At 37.3% G+C, this 23667-nt stretch overlaps 1 protein-coding gene across 7 annotated transcripts in view; it reads right to left on the bottom strand.

Annotated features, from left to right (window-relative positions):
- The window catches only part of ATXN10 (ataxin 10), a 108966-nt gene that overhangs the window by 37472 nt on the left and 47827 nt on the right, over positions 1-23667 (bottom strand). For 6 of the 7 annotated variants that reach the window (XM_068657924.1, XM_068657944.1, XM_068657915.1 and 3 more), the window contains 3 exons: positions 18979-19144; positions 13654-13762; positions 10911-11080 (listed from right to left, as the gene is read on the bottom strand). In XM_068657924.1, coding sequence (XP_068514025.1) covers positions 10911-11080; positions 13654-13762; positions 18979-19144 — 445 coding nt within the window. Of the gene's footprint in view, positions 1-9661; positions 9750-10910; positions 11081-13653; positions 13763-18978; positions 19145-23667 lie in introns of all 7 variants that reach the window. The other variant, XR_011089369.1, reaches the window with a different exon arrangement.

Here is a 23667-nt window from a genome sequence, read left to right as displayed (position 1 = left end):
CTGGCAAAGAGAGCTGAAGGCTCACAGCTGCTTTTTTGAGAAGGAAAAAGCCAGACTGAAGTCTTCGACACATTACAGCTCTAGAGAATCTGATGAAAGGCTACCACAGGAGTCTTTTTGTACACATTTGGTACAGATGTACAAAGGCACAAAAGTCTCCATGTGCTCTTTACACTGAATGTTGCACAGAGAACCACTAAAACCAATAGTTACTGCAGCAAATTCATCACAAAATGTGATCTATCACATATGTCATGCTCCATTATTTCCCTACTGAAACTATTTCATTGGTGCTTCCAAAATATGAACTGAACTAACAGATTACAAGTCATGCTGATCAAATCTCAGCATCCAAGAAAACAGAAAAAACTCATTTTTTTTGCTTGCACCTATGTTTACAAACTTTAGGATTGTCATAAAAAATAGAAGCTGAGAAACTTCAGTATCTCCAAACAATACCCCAAGCTATAGTAACTATCTAGGAAACAGATTAACAGATGACTGATTCATGTGGTTCACAGATAATTAAAACAGCAAACACATCCTCTTGTACATGCAAAGGAAGAGAAAGTTGTATTTATCCAAAGGGAACATATTCAACACTCAAAGCATTATATCATCATCCCATTGTGAAGTCTGGCGAGCTTTTTAAAAAAAAAAATTACGTGTGATGGCAGTCAAGAAAAGACAAGGGGAAATACAAAGTTCATACTGGGGTTGGAACAATGGAAAACAACACAAAACTAATGAAATTGGCTGTTATAGTAATGGAAAATATATGTCACTCATATCTGACACCAATAAAACTGGAAAGAATTTGGATTAACAGTTCAAATCTGAGCTAGAGAAGAAGTATTCAAAAAGGTAAATAGTCTTCCACAGATGATGGTCTTGCCCCCAGCAATTAATAATATGTGCAAAAAGCAGGAAGCGCACAGTAACCCCTTTCCTGCGATACAGGGCACTGTAAGTCTTTTGAACCTACTTTTTGTATTATGTTAGCCACATTAGAAGGTGGTGATTTTATTAACAGTTTTCACAACACTGAGCATCCCAACCAAATTCCATTCTTCACCTAGGAAAGAAGAAACATTGCTGGCTGATAGATTGCTCTTCACTTAGCTCTGAGTGGTATATGGAACCAAAAATAAAAAATAAAAATTGAAAAGAAAACAACTAACTTCTTTCTTAATATTGCAAATACTTTGCAAGCTACTATAATTTTAACATTCCACAATGTCTTATTAAAGCATCTGAATCCAAGCTTGGAGAAGTAAAAAACAAGTTGTCATGACTTCCATACTCATTCTCTAGAAATTAGGACACATCACCTCTTATTTTCATTGTCACAAAATACAAACCTGGAAAATGAAATGACCAGGTTGATCGAGACATCTGAGAAAAGTAAAAGACATTTTCTGATTTTAGTAGACTTTAGATCAGGGCATTCGCTAAAAAGATGCCAACAGTATTCTTGAAGAGAGAGTGTGGCTGTAAAGCCCAAGAGAACACTCATTTGTGTCATGAGGGCAATAGTAATACACTGTACAAACTGCCTGCAAAAACCAAGGACATCTTATTATAACCCACACATTATACAAGTATGCTGATTTATTCTGGTTTTACAGAGATAATTCCAGGCAACAATGACTGCCACACAGTGCACATTCCAGGTAAGTATTACATCAGGCTGTTCTATAAACCAAGTCTAAAAAGCCTGTAACAGAATGAAATGTTCTCCAGCAAACACTGAATTTAATTCATGTCTGCCACCTGCTTTATGAATATAATTCAGCCTACTAGACTGATAAATAAGTTGTAGGAACTTCTGAGAATTCTTCCTTATAAAGGTCAATATCTTTTTAGATTTTGGTCTGCATTAAAATGAGTCCACAAGCTACTTGTTTTGAAGAGGCACATTAAATATCAGTGTTACATACGCAGCTTCAAGCACTTGGAATAAGTGCTTATAACTGCTTGAAAAAAGTATGGAAACAAGCGTTTGACTATGGCACACTGAGCTTTTTAAAGAGTCCGGTGCTGCACCACTATGGTAATAAGCTTCAACACTAAATAGGGTTCAAAAAAAGAACAGGCCAACAGGCCTAGAAGTTGGTACTGACTGTTTAGAAATATATGCACAGTCATCTTGTTTTAATTTTGAATCTCAGAAGACATCTAGCCATTTTACTCTTTTCTAGCACTCCCGTCCATTTAAATTAATTGCTTTGATTTAAACTTCTAGAACAATCCAACATCTTAATTTAAAACACTATGAACATCAAAAGAACAATCCTCCTTGCACGATGTTTCTTTTACTCCATAGCACCCCAGTTCTGTTCTTGCTTCTGGCAAATGTATGTTGCATAAAACCATTATTCAACAGTCACATTCACATAGCCAGAAGAAAATCTATATTACATTTGTGTATATTTGATGTTTGGTCAGAGTCTCAGCCTATGATTCTTGAGAACATATATGGATTGATCCTTATGCCCCTTTATCTGTTAGATGATAATTAAAGTAATCCTCCACACAACGCAGGCCAATGATAATCAGTACTAGAAAGGAAATATGGTACTCTGCATATGCCAACCTTCACCTCATCATTGAGGATATCCAGACAATCAATATGTGAAGGTGTGTGTACATAGTATACAGTTTATATACAAACTGGAAAGTGTTTCAAATAAAAACTAAGAAAAAAACAACAAAAATAGATTATGAGCTATTACAGATATCTTTGATATGAAAATGTGACTGCACCTAGTGCACCTAAGGTATTTGCAAGAGGAAAGTTTCAACACCCTATATGATCAAGGCTTCAAGTGTAATGGGTCAAGATGTACAAGTCACAAGGAGCAACTGGGTCAACCGGATCAATCGCCAAACATTGGTGGAGGGGAGTGGGGAGTAGGGACAGGTCATGATTGAACATTAATTTGTTGCCTACATAGGGGCAACATAACAGAACAGAGCATTGTATTAGTCTCTAACAACAAATGAATCACATTTGCATAAATAGAATTAGCACCTTATAAACTATACTGCATGAGGCATGCATCTCTGATCTCAGGGAATAAACACTAACTCTTTATTACTCATATTGTTCCACCACTTAGAGATCTCATTTTTTAAAAATTATTAAAAACAAACAGTCTCCAGCACGTGGATGAAAATCTTCAGTGGATTTGGCACTTCACTAAGACTTTGTGATTGGGATATGAGCTGAAGACTAACATAAAATCCATATAGGAATAGGACTAGAAACAGTTACATTATATGTTGCAACAGATACTTTAAAGACCCTCAAACTTTCTACTGGTGGTATCTCAATACCATGTAGGCACATAGCTTATTTCCATAGCAAAACCTAGGCTTTTAAAGCACTTTTGTGAGAAAATCGATTTTAAGCTTTAATGATGACTTTTACAGTGCTATAGCTAGACAAAACTTAAAGGGCTTAAACGTGCAGCACCCTGAACGTTCTTTTAGTAAAGTCTCAAAACATACAGATAGCTAAAATACCAGAATGGTCCCATCCAAACATTTCAGTCAGTTAAACTCTGCATATTTTTACAGTTAAGCATGCAAAAATTCACCGCTTTACAGAGTTCCAACCCAAAAGACTCCTCTTTTTTTGCTCAACTTTAAACCAAGAAATGTTTCAATTTTAGGAATGTTTTATGTTAGGAAAAAACAAACACATTGATTTATTTCTTTAGAAATTTTGTATTGACAGTTTAATTCTATTCTCTCTGTCTCAACTTTGCATGTAGATAAATGTGGGATGATCTTCATTGTAAGTAATTCTAAATACTCCCATGCCCTGCCGGGAGGAATAGAATTACTTAAAACAGTTAAGTTAAACCTGAACAACTGTAACAGATAAGCACATAAAATCTTCAAGACAAACATAGGTAAGAAAAAGCCATTTGTAAAAATAAAGCAAGCTATTAGTCTTCAGTTTTAAACCTTCTATTTTATAGTGACTACAGCAAGAGGACTAAGTTAAGATCCTGAATGGTGACAATTTGATCTATGAATACTGGCATCTTTTTCTAAGAGCATTCTAACTGGATTCACTGCACACCCTGCCCCAGTGAAGGAGAGAAAGGAAAACTGAATTCCAAACAAGACAAATCTTGTTCATATTTTCAGGCAGAACAGTCTTCAAATTAAGGGACAAGTCTTATATAAAATAATTTGGCTTAAATGTATATTAAAAAGAGCCAAGTTATGTTAAACAGCATCCAAATCTTTTACTTGTTACTTTGGTTAAGATTAATGTAAACTGTAGAAGCTTTTTTTTTTTTTTTCATTTTCTCACCAAAAAAACAAACAAACAAAAAAAACAACCACAACACCTTCCTTTTCTCACCATTGCATTGACAAAAAGAAGAAAAAAATATATTAACAGAACTATCGCAGTCACCTCAAATAATAAACAGGCATGTCAAAAAAAATTTCCCTCATAAATTGTTCACCTCATTAGAATGATACCATTTAGGTAAGAAGGTGCCGGTCAGAGATACCAAAGACAACTCCATATTTTTTCCTACAGAAACAACAGAATAACATTACCAATAAAAAACATTCTGAAATCAATATCCTATCAGCATGTCCATCAGCATCCCAATTAACCAACATGTTCTTGGCATTAGGATATGGATTGCTTTCTTTCCTTTTAAAGTGATCAGTTTTGTTTATGTCACATTAAGAAGAGACATCTCAAAAATATACCCATGCAGATTCACCAGTCTGCAGGGGACAGAGATCTCTCAGTGGGTATCAAATTGGCCCAGGATATTAACTTTACTGTTAGACAAAGTAAGCAAGTAGTAATAAGCTATCATATCAGTAATAACAGTGAAAGACATCAAAGCCAGCACAACCAGATTACGGCTCCAAACTCAAGCTAACTGCTTTGTTCTTACTAAATTAGGCTTAACCTTCCATTCAGAAACACCAGGATTTTTCCCTTCACAATCTCTCTCAAAAGGTAACTGTACAGAATGGTCTCATCATGCTGCTGTTCTGCCAGCTGGCAGCTTTACCTTTGCAATGAACACAGCCTGTCTCACATTTAGTTTATTCCAGACAACTTTGCATCCCTCAGTGATGGTTTTCACTGGACAGAAACCCCAAGTGATTCAGATTCCCCTGATTGATCTCAGATGTAACAGTGAACTACAGTTGAAGAGTGAATAAAGATGGCAATTTCACTTTGTTAAGCCTTCTACTTCCTTTCAGTTTCCTATTCACTAACTCCAGCAAGGTTATGTGATTGAAGTCTAGGCAATTCCTCTCTTTTTATAAAAGGAGGAGGGAGGAGGGAGGAGGGAGGAGAGAAGAGGGAGAAGGAAGGAAACAAGGCAGAGTAATGTCTACATTATTCTGTTGATTATTCCAGTACTGATGACATTTACTACTAAATGAAACCTGTTATTTTAAACAAGTCACACTGCATAAACATCTAACAATATAAACAACACTTTAGGGAAAGTTAATAAGGTTGTTCAGAGCAGTGTCACAATAGGGAACAAAATTAGTCATCTGAAAATCAATGCCTAAGACATACCCCCAGGTAAACAGCATAGATTATGTCCACATGGCAACACTGAGGTGTTCAGAAGGCAAAGCAAACAAGGTGAGATGATTTTGGTGGAATTTTCACTTTTCCTTTTGACAACTTCATTCATCAACCACCAGCCAAAACCCCACTCCTTGGTCAGCCTGGGAGTTCACCTCCTTCCTTCCTGTATATTTGATTAAATGCATCTTTGTGAAAGAAGCACAAATCACAAGCTACAGGACTGCCCCAGTAGTCCTGCTAACCAGAGCTGAGCCAATAAATGATGTTGTTTTGCGACTCTGTGAGAGCATATTTAAGAAAGGGGAAAAAAATGCTGCTCTACACAGCAGCTGGGAGAGTGAGAGGAGTGAGGAACAGCCTTGCAGGCACCAAAGTCGGTGAATAAGAAGGGGGAGAGGTGCTCCAGGCGCCAGAGCAGAAGTCCCCTGCGGCCTGTGGTGTGGACCATGGTGGAGCAGGCTGTCCCCCTGCGGCCCATGGAGTACCACGGTGGAGCAGGGTTCCATGCTGTAGCCTGTGGAGGAGCCTCCAGTGGAGCAGGTGGATGTTGCCTGGAGGAGGCTGCAGCCCATGGAGAGCCCCCGCAGGAGCAGATTCCAGGCCTGAGAGGAGACCATTCAGGAGCAGGTGACCTGGCAGGAGCCAGGATCCCCCCTGTGGGGGATCCAGGTTGGAGCAGTTTGCTCCTGAGGGATGGACCCCATGGTACGGACACATATCTGGAGCAGTTCTTGAAGAGCTGCTGCCTGTGGGCAGCCTGCACCTGATCAGTTCAGCAAGGACTGCATCCTGTGGGAGGGACCTCACAGCACAGGGGACGAGAGAGACCAAGAAGGAGCGGCAGAGAAGAAGCACTATAGACTAACCATAACTCCCAGAGGGTGGATGGGGAGGAAGGTGCTTTTAGTTTCTTTCCTTTGTTTTTCACTTCTCTAGCTTGTTAGTAATGAGCAATAAATCTTACTATCTCCCTATGCTGAGTCTGTTTTGCCCGTTACAATAATTACTGCATGATCTTCCTGTCCTTATCTCAACCCTTGAGCCCTTTTCATCGTATTTTCTCCCCGTTCCTCTTTGAGGAGGGAGAGTGAGAGAGCGGTTGTGGTGGAGCTCGGCTGCCCACCCAAGTAAAAACCACCACACCCACATGTATGACAATAACTGGACAGCTTTTCCTCCTACAGCGAAGAACAGAAAGCACAGAACTGCACACCCAGTGGAGGATTTTTGCAAGTTCAACATCCAATTAGCTCAACAATTGGTATCTTGCATACAACCATTTTATTTGTTCTTCTCTCCTCTTCCTGGAAATACATCTGCAATTCAGGACTGTTCAGTAAAAGAAACAAAGGAAATAATCCTACCTTATGAAGAGTTACCTCAGGTATTACTGGTTGCTTATTCTTAATTATGACAGCACTCAGTAAAAACCATGCAATGACAATCCTTTTTTCTGTAAGGCATGTTAGAGATGCCAGAATGTACTGCTGCCAGCATGTACCCAACTTCTATCAGTCCAAACTGAACATGTTATCAAACACTTTTATTACAAATATCAATCCATCCAGCCTAACAAAACATGGAAGTGGGCAGTAAGCTTGGCAAGACCAATTTTAATAACTGCATCTCAGTTTATAGCTTGAATTTCTGTCCACTCCCTTATATCTTCAGAACTTGTCACAATAGCGTAAGTAAAACTATGAGGAAGAAAGTTGTACGGAATGCATTCCTAATTCTAACAGAGTAGAAGATAAAGAATGCATTATAAAAACAAAGAACTTTTAAAAACAAAATGAACAAGTAATAAAGCACCGGTAAGGAATTTTGCTGTTCCACAGTATTACAAGATTTTTCACCACTGCCAGAACAGAACACTAAGACCCTGCAACTACTGTTCTTACAGCAGGTGGAGACAACAGATGGAGACAGAGAAGAAGCATTTGCAGAGTAATTAACCCCCCACTACTGGCACTCTCTGTTTTAAAGCAACAGAACTGTAACTACTTCTCCATGCAGTACAACTGCACTGTCATGCTTCAGGACACAGACTGCATGAGTTGTAGGCTGGCTCAAGACCCACTTCCTGGACAACATGCAGGTTATCACTTGGCTCTTAAAGATGCCCCAGAAACAGTAATGCAACTCTGTCCACTCAGACGGCTTAGTCCAACCCACCATTTGAGCCCAGAGTCATCGGGAGCTACTTATTTTTTCAGAACAAGTTAGGCAGGCCGATGTCATGCATGGATCACTAAGGTTACACTGTTTAAAATGCATATAGCTCCTATTATATTAGTGCTTTTATTATTAGGCGTGTGATTACTGCATGTATTAATGCTTTATTATTGTTACTAGGAAAAGAGGTCTACGGGGACTGAAAGTTACAGAGAAATATTAGAGAAAACAAGCGTGAAAGCCTCAGCTCATTAAAGAGAGTTAGGATATTAACAGGTTTTCATAAGACACATGTCATCGTCTCATGCCAGGCAAACAGCAAAACTGACTGAAGGGGAAGTCACTTCCCATCTTGTGCCACAGTAAGTCATGCAAAAGCAACAGACAACGTTATAGCCCGAGGTCTCAGCCACAGAATCACAGAATCACAGAATTTTCTAGGTTGGAAGAGACCTCAAGATCATCGAGTCCAACCTCTGACCTAACACTAACAGTCCCCACTAAACCATATCCCTAAGCTCTACATCTAAACGTCTTTTGAAGACTTCCAGGGATGGTGACTCCACCACCTCCCTGGGCAGCCCGTTCCAATGCCTCACAACCCTTTCAGTAAAGAAATTCTTCCTAACATCTAACCTAAAACTCCCCTGGCGTAACTTTAGCCCATTCCCCCTCGTCCTGTCACCAGGCACATGGGAGAACAGGCCAACCCCCACCTCGCTACAGCCTCCTTTAATGTACTTATACAGAGCAATAAGGTCACCCCTGAGCCTCCTCTTCTCTAGGCTGAACAAGCCCAGCTCCTTCAGCCGCTCCTCATAGGACTTGCTCTCCAGGCCCCTCACCAGCTTCGTCGCCCTTCTTTGGACCCGCTCAAGCACCTCGATGTCCTTCTTGTAGCGAGGGGCCCAAAACTGAACACAGTACTCGAGGTGCGGCCTCACCAGAGCCGAGTACAGGGGGACGATCACCTCCCTAGCCCTGCTGGTCACAGTGTTTCTGATACAAGCCAGGATGCCGTTGGCCTTCTTGGCCACCTGAGCACACTGCTGGCTCATACATTGATAAGATACTTGGTTTGTTATATAAAACACAACCTACCTTGCATTTTATCTTATTTTTGCTCTGTAGATGCAGTACTGTATATAAAAATAAGACCTACACTGTGAGATATTATTCTGAAGAGGGAGTCTGAAGAGAGACTTAGGAACTCGGTAACCAACTTATTTCCGTTCAGTTCTAGGTATGACAAATGCATCACTTTGAAATATTCATTCATGTCTCAAAACTGCAGTTTTCTTAGTTCTGCAATGAGATGGGGGCTATTTGCCTCATCTTCACAAGCATGTGTTTATGTATGGACACTGCCTTAAAAATGACAAGTGCATTTATTATAAGAAATTTAAAATGCATGAGATATACTGAAGGTATACATGTGTTATCATACTGTTGGCATTTCTAAAGTTTCAACAACACTCAAATAACATTCCATGATAGCATTCCACGATATCACACAGAAGAATCTAAGTAATTTTCATGACAGCATAAAGCAATAATATTTGCAAGCAATTTAAGACAAGTTAATATCCAGCTTCCACTGAAATCACTGTCTGCACGCCTAATCGCTCCAGGGGCCTTTGAAAATGCCAGCAAAAATGAACATAAGTAGTAGAATCAACACTTTCAAAATGAAACCAAGCTCCACCTCCCACCCCCAATATCATAAGGTATTCCACAAAACCACATTTAATTTACTTAAATACCTATTACATCATAAGGGGTCAGACAGAGAGCTAAAGAAGAGCATATAACAGGATTAATAATTTTTCAGAAGTATTCAAATTCTTCATTCTATATGGAAACACGAATGGGAAAAGGGATCATCATTACCATATTTCTCATCCATATGCCTGTATTATTACCACATGTGGAACATGGAACAGGCTAGCATTTATCAGATTTTCCATCTTTCCATCCTCTAGGAAAAAATAAAAAGACTAAACTGGAGCTGTCTGTCATACACTATGAAAACGCCCTACTGCTGATTATAAATATCTACCTTGGTAGACACTGCAGCAGTTGAAAACAGATTTGATCACATCAGTACAAAAGAAAGTATCATCTTTGTAAAATGAAGAAATCACAAAGAATATATTTATGAAACAAGCTTCTAGCAGATTGATTTTTCAGTACTCACTATCTTGATAACTCCGTGGTAACACAGAATTAGACTCAGTATCTCATCATATGCAATTTCCTGCACAGTAACTAGTATTAGTTATTGTATTTTTAGTACTTGCTGACATGGGCCTCATTTAAGCACCATAAGAGGGAAGTAAAGGTACTCCATTATCTTCTCTACTCATTCTTTGATACACTCTTGTATGCTTTTCATCTTTTACCGTAAAAACTGCTTCGAGAGCAGGTGAAAATTTTGATTCAAATTAATAAAATAATAAAACAACTGTCTACATATTTCCCTGTACACTGCAACCTGTTTGATTTTCTTAATTTCAGCAGGAAATGCAGTAATTATAAATGTTGTCTTATGGTTCATCTGAGCACTTAAGTTAGTCTACAAAATCTTGGAGGAAAGTTTCATAGTTAAAAACATTCTGCTGTTCCCCTTTTTTTCCTCACCGGAAAACAAAACCGATTTTCCATAAAGAAATTCCAAAGATAAAGGGATCAAAGTGATTTGAAGGAAGCAGACCTACATTTTTTAAAGGGCATGAAAAATTAAAGGGAAATAAAAAATCAACAGGGACTAATTTAAAGATTAAAATTAAGTTTGTGCAATAATTGCCACCTATTTTCCTTCAAAGTGATGTTGAAGTTTAGTCTCAGACATTTTAAACAACATGCAAATATGAAAACGATTAAGAAATCAGGCACTGACTTGCAGTCTACAGGACTGATGCAAAGTGTAGACAGGCACACATTATACCGCTATTAAAAAGTTAACATACCTATGACAGTACTTCAAGTACACTCCAAAAAAAATCACCTCTTTTATAAACCCAGTTTTAACCTCTATTTATAGAACAACAATATATTTTAATCAGTAATTAAAGTCATGGGTTAATGTAGGCATCTGTTCACATGTGAGGGTTTTGTGAGAAAAAAAGCATAAACTTACCTTGTCTTGGTTTTCCTTACTTTTGTAACACAAATTTCCAATCAAACGAATGAGATGAGATTTAAAACCCACAGCTGGATGTGAAATTTCCTCTTGCCCTGTCATTGCATGTGTAGCAGTGAAAATATTTACAGCCTGTTTCCCAGCAAGATGAGTTAATCTCAGGGTATCTACAGAAAACAAGAACATCTTATTTCATTACCAAATGAAAACTAGTATTACTTTGCAAAGAACTTTACTACCATTTCTTAATTGTTTCTTTCAAGGAAGTCAACATAATTTCATATATTTAGGAATATATCAAAAGGATTTCACAAGTTTCCTTAATTTCTATTTCTTAATTTCTGTCAGTATATACCATACAAGGCCATCCCCAAGGTCAGAAGGTATTCTGTAATCCTTTTCACACACTTACATATGTTACACATCTTTATGTCAACCATCTTTATTTGCACAGTCACAACTTGTGGGCTGTTGATAATTGTGGCATCATAAATGCAATCTGCTTCTTAGTTTAAAAAAGACATTTTCTAGAAAAACTTGTTTTAGTTCAAACACACTCACATCAACAAAACTTATAGAATTACATTTTTCTTTCTTCTCCAGCCTGTTCCAGTTCTGTAGGATGAGAAAGGATTTGCATTTAGCATCTTGATGCATCATGATAAAACACTGACCGTCATAATTGTGTCAACTGGGAAATAGTGATTTATATGTATGTAGAGCAACTAGGATTTTATTTTTTTTCCTGAGATGGTCAGAGGAAGAAGGGAAACTCATATAGTACATTTTATAATCTGTGAAAACAACATTCTACAAAGACCAGACCATGAAGAAAAATTGAAATATGAACATCTGAGAATTCATACATCTGAGAAGTGAATTCACTAAAGGGTGTACCAATATTTAAAAATTAAGAAGTACTTTTCCTTTAAAGCAACCTGCAATACTGACAGGTGGCCCAATGTGCCACTGTCCCTCAGGCAACTGAACGACAAATTGATGCTTCAGGCAACTTCATTGGAACAATAAAAATGTAGCAAAACCAGGTTATATCACTGATCAATTTAGTAATTAAACCCTATGTTCTTTCTTCTCCAAATGTGACAATATCCATAGCAGAATGTACACTAGATTTCCTGGACTTAAATTAGAAGAAACTTTCTAAGTCCTCAGAGGATTTTTTTTTTTCTTCTAGGTCAGCCATTTGTGAATGAATCTCTGTGCTGATCTGGAGTTAACTAAGTCTTTGGTATTTTTAAATATAAAGCTGTAATAGGGCCTAGTGGCCTCCCATATGAGAGTTGTCACTTATATTTGTTCTAATTTTTGAACTAGGAAAACCAAAATCTCCTGACCCTTGGAAAGAACGAAGCAATCAAAGAGTAGTAGCCCCTAAATAATGTCATTGGAAAGTAGCTGATAACTCAATCTTCTTTCATGGAAATTTACTTGCTTTTTTTAAATTTAGAAAAATCAGCATTATTTTGCATACTTCTCATCACGCTCACTTTGCATGCTTTTTTTTCCCTATGATCTTGCTATTTTCCCACACACGAATAAGGAATTCTGCGGTATTCCCAAACCTTCTGACCTTCCCTTAAGGGGGAGGAGCAGAAGAAAAGATTTAAGAATGAACACGACAAATCCAATAAAACTCATCAAGTTTTATTATAGTCCAGATAAAATGCAATGAGAAACACATCTACAGTGCAAGAAAAAGTGGAAGAACAGCAAGACTGGCCTAAACTGGTTGCTAAACTTACTGATCCACAACTCCTTGAAATTATTTTGCATAGAAAGACACATACAAGCATACAATACACAATATTGCATTTCCTCAAAACACACACACATAAAATATACATTACTTCAGTCATCTTAATGTAAGTGGCAAAGCTATACACCTGTCATCAAATAGAGATGTGTTGCTGTTGTTTTTCTGGCCTTTTTTTTTTTTTTTTTTTAATATACAGCAAGGACACTCAGACTATCCCAAAATATTCATAATTAGTATCTGTTTCAGCCATTTTTAAGGCAAAATATTTAACATTTCTCTTAATATCCATCAAATTTTTACTAGTTATTCAGAAAATGGTACCATATATCAACCTCAGAAAATGCTACAATTTAGAAAGGCACAAGTCAGTATACATAAATATACTGACATATACATATGCACATCCCCTTTCCTCACAAAATGTGAGTATATAGGGTCTTTGTGGTCCATCCTGGCTTCCTTTTATTTGTGTACAAACCTTAAGTTTGTTGTTTCTTGGCAAAAGAAAGCTTTTTTTAAACTAAACTTTCAAAGTCACAAAATTTGACTAAGAACTTTCAAACTGTAGTTAATTTTAGGAATTTGGGAAACAGAACGGAACAGCCATGGAAAAGTCCTTTTTCTTCTTCTTGAGAAACTTCTTCCACATGCATTCAGTCAGTGGAAGAACATAAGAAGCAGTTGTCCTTTTGCACAACTCTTACTGTATAAATAGTGTATTGCTGAGAGTTGAATAAAGGCTCTGTTGGGTAATAGCTGTCAACAGAGCAAGTAGAGCAGCAAAAAAATTCCAAGAACAAATCAAATATTTGAAAATGTAGATTAATTCAATCTGCTATTTATTTATTTTATTAAAAGGTCAGATTCATAATTACCACCAGTTGTGAAAAACATGTTTTCATTTACTGAGCAACACGATTTGAAGCCAGGCAACAGCTAATTAACTCTGCAGCTTTCACTTACCTATTGCTGTTTCAAGTAAACCAGGCAAAGCCTGTAGATGCTCTAGTTGGCCATTGTTTGATGTCATTTCACAAAGAACATCAAGAAGTCGAACTGTAACCAGGGCTTCCTATAGATGAAAACTACATTTCTGAAAATGTTTTATGAGGGATCACATAAGAACATAAAAATACGACAGTCTACTAGAGGACAGGAATTCTCAGCACCTCAGTTTCTTTGCAGGTCTTCTCAACTGTCAAGAATAGATTTGTCTAAAATAAGGGTGTCTTTCTACAATAATGTATTACATTGCAGTAATTCCTTTTTCTATTAAGTGCTAAGCATGCTCTGAAAAATCACGGGGAAAAAAAAAATGGAGCAATATGGGATTTTTTATTTTATTTTTTTTTTATTTTTTAAACAAAAACACGGTATCTTCCAAAAGCAGAAAATTACTAGCTGAGAAAATTATTTCTGTATAAATGTTTTCTTTAAGTTTATTCAGTAGGACCATCCCACTTTAAAGACACAAACACTGCCTGCAAGACACTAATTTGTTATCCGCAGGAATTCTGTGAAGTTCTGTGGTCAAATGAACTTTGGCTGTGAGAATTTACATTATTCTTGGGTAAATAGGACTGGAATCATAGATGCAGCATTTTGGTTAGGTATGAGGAGAGACAATTTTATTTGCGTATTATTTATTCAAGCAGAGAACTATTTTTTCTCACAGCTTGAGTTGATGCGTGCTTAGAATGACAATCCAGCACTTACAGAAACTACCTTAGGAGTGAACAGCATAAATTTTGAACACCGCATATTACTCAAACACCACATCATGACTGCAAGATAATTCTATGGAAGGTATGGTACGTAAACTAGAAGTAGCGCTAAAAAGGTTCAGACATAGGTTTCATTAACTATTCCTGGGTGTCTTTTTTTCTTCATATCCAGGATAAAAATACATTTACATATCAGTAGTATAATACTTTGAATCCAAATAAACAATATAGTATAATTTATATAATTGGCACCATTGTTTAGTGATTAAGGACGAAGATTGTATTCATTCTTTGCCCCTTCCAACAGTCTTTGAACGACACCAAATGGCTGTATAGTCCAGATGCTAAAACCGTATTTCTACTTTCTTCCTCACACACATGTACAATCCATCTTGCCCTAAGTTATTCAATAAATTGCTTTTAACAGCAGCAAAACAGTCTTTGAATAAATTGGTCACTGTACTAGCATAAACACTGAATACCCCAACTGTATTTCAGAAAAAGTAAGCCAATATTTGCATTTTTCATCTCATTTTGCATTGTAACAAGACAGCAGCTCAACCAAAAGACTCGTTCAGTTCATATGCTTAATACCTGTCTTTGAGCAACAAAAAGTTATCACAGAACCACAAGTTGGTTTAGGTTGGAAGGAACCTCTAAAGGTCATCTGGTCCAACGCCCCCTAACTCAAGCAAGGCCACCTAACACAGGTTGCCCAGGACCATGTCCAGATGGCTTTTCAGCATCTCCGAAGAGGGAAACTCCACAACCCCTCTGGGCAGAGTTGCGCTTCAGAGCTATAATGCAAACTAATATCAATAGGCAACTATAAATCAACAGCCCTTACTGCCTATGTGTGCCCCACTGCTCATTTACATAAAACAAGCTCTGTAGCAGCTGACATTATGACTAAGGTGTGGCTTTTCCTTTTTTCCCCACCCCACAAATCTCTGTGGTTATTTTTCCCTCAGGTTTCTTTTTCCTCTATTCCTGCAGAAAAGAAAGTCAACAAAGTAGGATGCTTTCTTATCAAGCTTAGCAACAAGATACTATTGAAAAAAAAAAAACAAAACACAAAGTATTTTGAAGTCTGACAGACATCTTCATTTGGATATAATCTGAAGAGTAAGGAAACGATTGACAAGTTTTTAAATAAACATATTTTGAGAGAGACCCAGAAAAGGGTTTCTTAAAAAGAGATGAAATAACTCAAAATCCAGGGAAGGGTTTTATTTTACAAGTGTAGTTGAAAGTTAGTGAAACCAAACTGATGTTGAAGTCAGGCTTATAATGGAAAAGCTATTTTAAACATTGGTTTAAGCACTGCAGAAGCATATGATTAGCTTTTCATTGGTTTAAGATGGAAGCTACTAGACCTGAGGCTCCTTAGGGGAGAAAAAAAAAAAAAAGCAGAGTCTACATATAACAAATTAAACTGGATTGGACACCGAGATGACATTTGGGGAGTCGGGCCAGGTCAAGGGCTACTCCCATAAAACAGTTTTCAAATGTGTTCTCTTAGTTTTGGAGGACAAGACAGCTTACTAGTACAGACATTGCCTGACTAAAGCACTTGGCTTTAGGGACAAAGTGAAATCCAGGCAGAGTTTAGTTTAACATCACAGATGTTGCCTAAAGCATTTTTAATGACAAACCCTACATGCACAATTTTTTTCTTTTTAAGTTAACTCTTAGGCAAAATCTACAATATTTACCTAGTCAAAGAGAAATCGGTGCAATTTTTCATCACTTTTAGTATGAAAGTTTTAATAAATTTGTTTTTTTCTTTTCCCACAGCAAGCATGTGTCATAAATAAATAAACATAAACAATATACAAATAACACACACTTCTTAAAAGTTATTCTTGACATTTATCTCCCTTTATTCAACTCTTTATGACTTACTTTGTGGTCATTAAACGACCCACATTACCCACCAAATAGTGGTGCTCAACTTATATGTCATGTTTACATGAGAGAAGGATAAAAAGTCAGTGTCAAGCAGGGAAAGTTATACAGTAATATTGTCAATACTGCTGTCCTAGCACCTTCAAGTTGGACAGAGACCTCCTTCTACTAGGCACAAACAAAAGTTTTTTTCCAAGAACTGAAACCACAGAATTCTTGGAAAGCAACCACGTAGGATTAAAAAGGAAAAAAAAGAATAAAGAAAGATTGTCTCAGTATATTTCCTCTTACTTAGACTATGCAGTCAGCTAAGTTTCAGGGAGAGTGGGACAAGTGGAAGTTGTCCTCCTTAGACACATAAGGAAAGATTCCTGTGTTCTTTTTCTTTCATACCCAGCTATCATCTCCTCCTAAGGTGTTTTTTGGTATCTCTTCATAACACTTCTCAACACACATGTAAGAATCTTGCACCTACTTAAACTAGGAAAAAATTAGGAAGCACAGCACTAACATGATTATGTAAAAGCATAGAAAGATAAATATGTTTCACTTTTATCATAAATTACAGTTATGACAGCTGTTGATAAGAGTTTCTGCAAATTAAACTATTCCAGATTAATTTCCTTTAATGATAATATGCTTCCGACTACATGCATGGTAGCAATGTCAGCATGCCAGTGTTCATCTGTCAAGACAAAAGCCAGTTGTAACTTCTTTTTTAAACGTATTTTTTGAATTACTAAGAAAAGACATTAATTATACTTCTGAAACAAAGCATAATTAATTGGCAAGGATTGGTGTTCAACTAAGCATATGCTTGACTGAAATGTATTTGGTTTCTCAGGCTTTGAGTTTTCTGGCTAGTTGTCTTAAAAAAAACCAACTTGTTCTCAGTTGAGCTGAAAAGATTTAAAACTATGTGAAAGGCATCAAGAACTGAGACCAATATTACTGGCACTACCTGCTCAGAATACAATGACTTAGCATAACATAAATAAGGTCACTGCAAGTTACAATGTCAGTTGTTTTCTGTGCTCCCAAATACACTGCTAGGTCTTCAAGCAGCTTGTTGAAAGTACAGGGAATAACAGGACACCACATTATCTGAAAAGATCTTTCTACCCTTAGATAACCTAAACCTCCTTACTGTACTATATGGTGTGGCAAGTAGCTAGCAACTCTTGGATACTTCAAAAAGAAATAAAACAAGGCCATCCAGAATGCAGCTCTGCATCAGACGCTCCCAAAATGCAGCCCACAAGCCATTTGTGACCTATAAAAGTCTTCTTATTTAGCTTGCACAGGGAATTCAATGTGGCTATCCTCAGCAGATATAGATATCCTAACCAGTTCCTTAAGTCTGAAGCAATACTAGATTTCTTCCAACTGGACTGGAGTTGGGGCAAGTGTCTGCGTGCTCAGGAGACAGCTGTCTGCCACTAAGAACCCTGCAAGCTCTACAACTTGATGCTGTGGACCCAACCTGACCCCAGGAGTATCACCTTGTTAGAAGCATGCAAGGCCCACCAAAATGCTCCAGATCATTGGGAAACAGGGAAGAGTCCATAACTAAAGCCCTCACTTCCATGAAGAATCACCACACATTTCAGACAGCTTCCCTGTATTGAGCCAATCACACAAACAGCTTTCCATGATCAGAACTTGATGTTCTTGGAAATCACCTGCTGAAAAAGCAGCCAAATGCATTGTCAAAAATAATATTTGGGAAATTACTGATGAATTAAATATTAAAGGACCACCAGTTATTTAACAAAAACAAACAAACAAAAAAGCCCTAATATTTACTCATTTTAGTACTGCTAAACAGAATTTACCTAATTTTTACCCCAATTTTAAGGAAGAAAAAAAAAAGATGCTGCTTTCCACCTATGAAATAAATGTTTTAAGTTCTGATACATCTTTGAATAAAATGTGACAGACTATATATAGAGAGTATTATACATAAAAATAATATAAAATATATAAATACTTATTTACATATAATACATAATACATATTTACATATATATTTACATATATGTAAATAAACACACATATATATATGTAATATATTTATATTACTTATAATATAAATATATTGAATATCTATGTATAAATATACATATTATTTATATATACAGATAGTTATTCATATATTTATATTTTATATAATTTATATTTATATAAATATATATAAATAAATTTTTTATTTTTTTATATTTATATAAATAATTATATATATATATAATGATATATATATATATATGTGTATATATATATCATTATATATTATTTTATATAATACAAATATAATTGACAGACTAGAACTATAGAAGTGATCCCCAGTAAATAAATAATGATACTAAAATATCCAAGCATGTGACAACTGGAACATTTGTAAAATTTTGAGACCTTTAACATTGTGGTAGATTTGTCTCTATCTCAAAATAACAAATCCTTGAGCATCCTCAAAAGCAAAATTAGGTTGCTGTCTTACATATTCTCTTGTGAACCTTACCATTGCTTTTCTAATATAAAGAAAATGTGAATGTGGTTAAGAAGTAACCGTAATTTTAGGTACTAGTGGCAATGAAGATTCACCTGCTTCAGATTCCAATTCTGTGTTTGTTTACTTGTTTGCTTTAATTAGTCATACCTCATCTTCTGCATCTGCTGCAGATGTTAACTTGAGTACAGTTTCACATTTATCTCGGAAACAGCTTGCAAGGAAGTCAGCAATTCTCATGAACACATTCGTTTCTTCACTGGTAACTGAGTTCTTCTCACTCACTTTTGACATTATCAGCTCTAACAAAGTAACTCTAGAATCAGAAGACAACTTGTTAATCAAATTCACTAAGCTTTATAGAATTATTAGTGGAATAAGCAAACAGTTCTTTGAAATGATCTAAATAATCAGCATACTACTCACACAGCTGGCTTTAAAAAAATAAATGAACACTGACAATCACTTCCTATTCAAAGGTGTATTTCTACATACCATTGATTTAAATCATAATCTAATAAATACAGTCTAGCCAGATGGTCAAGTCAATATTTTTCTCAAGTCTAATTAAATTTCTAACTTCTTTTGTTCTAACATAACATTACTGTGAGTACATATTCTTAGTGTCTAAAATTTCCACCAAAACAGCTTTCATAAACTGTTAAGTTCAGTGAAACAAACACATCCTCTTTGACAGCTTCTATTTGAAAATATCAGCTTTTCACAGCCCTTGCCTTGCACGCAGTCCTTTACTAGTTCTCCACCCCAACCCAAAACCAATTCAGAACAGGAACAGGGAAAAAATATGTACACTCAGCTCCATGCAGCTGTTTTAACAACTGCCTCTAGATGGACTATAGTAAATCTAAGTTAATTATTCATATACCCAGTGAGAGCAATTCAGTGTATTAAATGTAAATGGATACATAACATAGCTGCTTTATAAAACATACTCAGGTCATTTATTTGAATAGCTTTAATGTCGTTTTATTTCTTATATCCCTTCATTTTGCTAGGGCAAATTCAGAGTATCTTCTAGAAAGAGAACTTTAACATGGCAGAGGTGTACTGCAGCTTTGCTACTAAACTTGAGCACAGAAGGGAGCATGGGTTAGTGGATTTACACTGTAATTCTCTCAATCTGAAAGAGGTCTATTTATTGAATGAATTCAAGAGCAGGCTCAGGGTTTTCTTTGACTAAAATATTTGCAATTCAGATGGAATGACTGACATTTAGACATTTAAACATGTGGAGTAATTCAAATGCTTTTTTTCCTTTTTTTTTTTTTTTTCTTTTTTAAATTTACCAAGCTGCTTGTCACAAAGGGGAGAAAAATATCTTTCTGTGGAAAATTCATGGTCATTGCTTTATTAACCTCAAAGAGCTCACTCCTATTAATCAAGTAACAGCTATTCAGTTCTTACTGAACTCAATCCCAAATGTCATTAATATAGATGCGTTAAACAATCATCTGAATAAGCACAAAAATCTTTCTCAACACAGTGGCACAGAAATGTACTCAACATGTCTGGGAAATGGTCAGCTCAAGATAGAAGGCTGTCAAACACCAGTAACCTCTCTCAGGCCTCACTTAACGAGCACCAACACAGTACAGTCATTATGTTTTTCCTCTGGGTTAAAACTGGGTACCATATACTTGCCCGTGTACAAACTAGCAGTCATCCAACATCCCTAACTGAACAAAGGTTTTCAGATTTGGCATGCTACATTAAAATAAAGTCAACTGCACAGTTATATCATTCATCCCCAAAGCAATTTTATACGCCAGTTTTTACCATGTTTAGAGCCTTTCAAGTGCATGCTCAGCTAAGAAAATAGGCTTCTCACAGACTTTATAATATTTTATCTGAATAATTCCTGTAATTATCTCCCGCATGACAGCATCCCAGACAGCTATCATTGCACCAATAATCCAAGTAATACAATGTTTAAAACAGACAAGCAAGCCTTCTGTAATGAAGTTGAAGGGTCACCCCATACTTGCATAAAATGTATTAGTGACACAAAATTATTGCCAATAAGAAAATTTTTAGCATTACCTTTCCTCTTACAATATAATTAGGTGCCCTGTTAGGCAACCATAATCCTGGAGAAACAGGAGTGCCATTTAGAAGAAATTACATGCAGGTGGTGGTTTTCCTGTTCTCTTCAGGTGTTTATATGTCAAGACTGTTTTCCTAAGTTGTCTTCCAGGCACAGTCATTCAGGATGTGCCCATCTTTCCTCTGAATTTCAAGCAAGGCTTTCCATTCAGCCAACAATTTCCTGAGAACAATGTTTTTTGTTCTGGTGCAAGTTCCCTTACATTCCTTTCTTCTATTATCCCTCCCAGTTTTCTTCCAAGACTCCCTAGGTTCTTTCCAAGTTAGTTATCCCTAATAATGCAATTCAATCTTTTCTTGTATACAATCTCACAACTGTTCATCCATTCAGGTGATAACTAAACGCAAACATGAACAAACTAACTGCCACAACAGATATGACAACTGTTATTATCAGTAATAGCATGTCTCACCATGAATTTTGGTAACAATTTATCTGAAAATAAAATTGTATGATATGATTATTATATTTCTATTTGGAAATGATAATGCCAGTATCATCTTCCTTTTCTTTAGGCACCATTTTGGAAGATCCTTATCAATCTCCTGCTTTTTTTTCTCCCCCCCCCCCCATATCCAAATTTAATCCACTTTGTCCTTAATCTGACCAAACTGGCAAAAACTTAGAACAATTATTATAAAATATTTGCAACCATCAATAAACACACAACTGCCTCTCAAGGTCTGCAAATAAACCACAGCCTTAATGTACAACTTAAATGTGGAAGTCCATTATCACAAATCAAAGTGAAGCTCTGCTAATATTATCTAAAAACAGTATTGTAAAATTCCATCAATTTTATTATCCCTGAACAATTTTTGCAGCAAGTGCAAACAGTTTATACTGTCTTAAATGCCAGACACTTTGGACATTCCTTCTCTGAGACTGGGACTCCTCTAAGCTGAAGCACTTCACTAATAACAATGGTTCTGTAAGACAAGTTAGGCCCTGTCTCAAAATACTCCGGCTTTTCTGGATATGTACTCCAACTGTGTAGAGAGGGGATTAGGGAAGCCAAGGCACAGATGGAGCTGAACTTGGCAAGGAATGTGAAGAATAACAAGAAGGGGTTCTACGGATACATAGGCAGGAAGAGGCAGGCCAAGGAGAGTGTTCCCCTGCTGATAAACAAGATGGGAGAAGTGGCTTTCTCAGACATGGAAAAAGCTGCGGTACTCAATAAGTGCTTTGCCTCAGTCTTCACTGGTCATCAAGTTTCCTACGTCTGTCAGGACCCTAAACCTCGAGGAGAGGTTGAGAGGAGCAGATTCTTTTTCACTGTGACAGTGGAACAAGTCCAGGACCACCTAAGGAAATTGGATGTGAAGTCACACAGAATCACAGAACTGAAGGCGTTGGAAGGGACCTCGAAAGATCATCAGGTCCAACCCCCATGGGGACAGATGGTATACATCCCAGGGTGCAGAGAGAGATGGCTGATGTAGTAACCAAGCTGATCTCCATCATATTTGAAAAAACATGTCTGTCAGGTAAAGTCCCCGGTGACTGGAAAAAGGGAAACATTACTCCTATTTTTAAGAAAGGGAGAAAGGAAGACCCATGGGACTACAGACCAGTGAGCCTCACCTCTGTGCCTGGGAAGATCATGGAGCAGATCCTCCTGGAAGACATGTTAAGGCATGCACGAGATAAAGAGTTGATCCAAGACAGCCAGCACGGCTTTGCCAAAGGCAGATCTTGCCTAACAAATCTGATGCATAACCAATCACTTCTATAATGGAGTGACAGCATCAGTGGACAAAGGAAGGGCGATGGATATATCATCTGCCTGGAGTTGAGCAAAGCTTTTGACATGGTCCCTCACCACATTCTTCTCTCTAATTTGGAAAGATATAGATTTGAAGGATGGACTGTTAGGTGGATAAAGAATTGGTTGGCTGGTCGCAGCCAAAGGGCTGTGGTCAACGGTTCTATGTCTGGGTGGAGGCTGGTCACAAGTGGTGTCCCTTAGGGGTCGGTCTTGGGACCGGTGCTCTTCAACATCTTTATCAATGACATAGATGACAGAATCGAGTGCACCCTCAGCAAGTTTGCAGATGACACCAAGCTGAGCAGTGCAGTCAATACAACAGAGGGAAGGGATGCCATCCAGAGAGACCTGGACAGCCTGGAGAAGTAGGCCCATGAGAACCTGATGAGTTTCAACAAGGCCAAGTGCAAGGTGTTCCACTTGGGCTGGGGAAATCCCAGGTATTTATATAGACTGGGAGAAGAAGAATTTGAGAGCGGCCCTGCAGGAAAGGACTCGGGGGGCCTGCTGGATGAGAAGCTGGACATAACCCAGCAGTGCGCGCCTGCAGCCCAGAAGGCCAGCTATGTCCTGGGCTGCATAAAAAAGGGGTGGCCAGCAGGGAGAGGATTATCCCCCTCTACTCTGCTCTTGTGAGACCCCACCTGGAATACCGCATGCAACCCTGGGGCCCCCAGCACAAGAAGGATATAAAGCTCTTGGAATGGGATGATAAGATGATTAGACAGCTGGAGGACCTCTCCTATGCAGAAAGGTTGAGGAAACTGGGCTTGTTTATCTTGAAGAGAAGGCTCCGGCGAAATCTCATTGTGACCTTCCAGTACTTGAAGGGAGCATATATAAACAGGAGGGGGAACGCCTGTTTATATGTGCTGAAACCCAGAATTTACCTTCAGCTATTTTGGACTTGTAAATGTTACCAAGATCAAAAAAACACCCTAAG

Source organism: Anas acuta, chromosome 1, assembly GCF_963932015.1.
Source record: "Anas acuta chromosome 1, bAnaAcu1.1, whole genome shotgun sequence".
Lineage (NCBI taxonomy): Eukaryota > Metazoa > Chordata > Aves > Anseriformes > Anatidae > Anas > Anas acuta.
The sequence above is the reverse complement of the archived record's forward strand: the minus strand, read 5'-3'. Positions and strand labels throughout refer to the sequence as shown.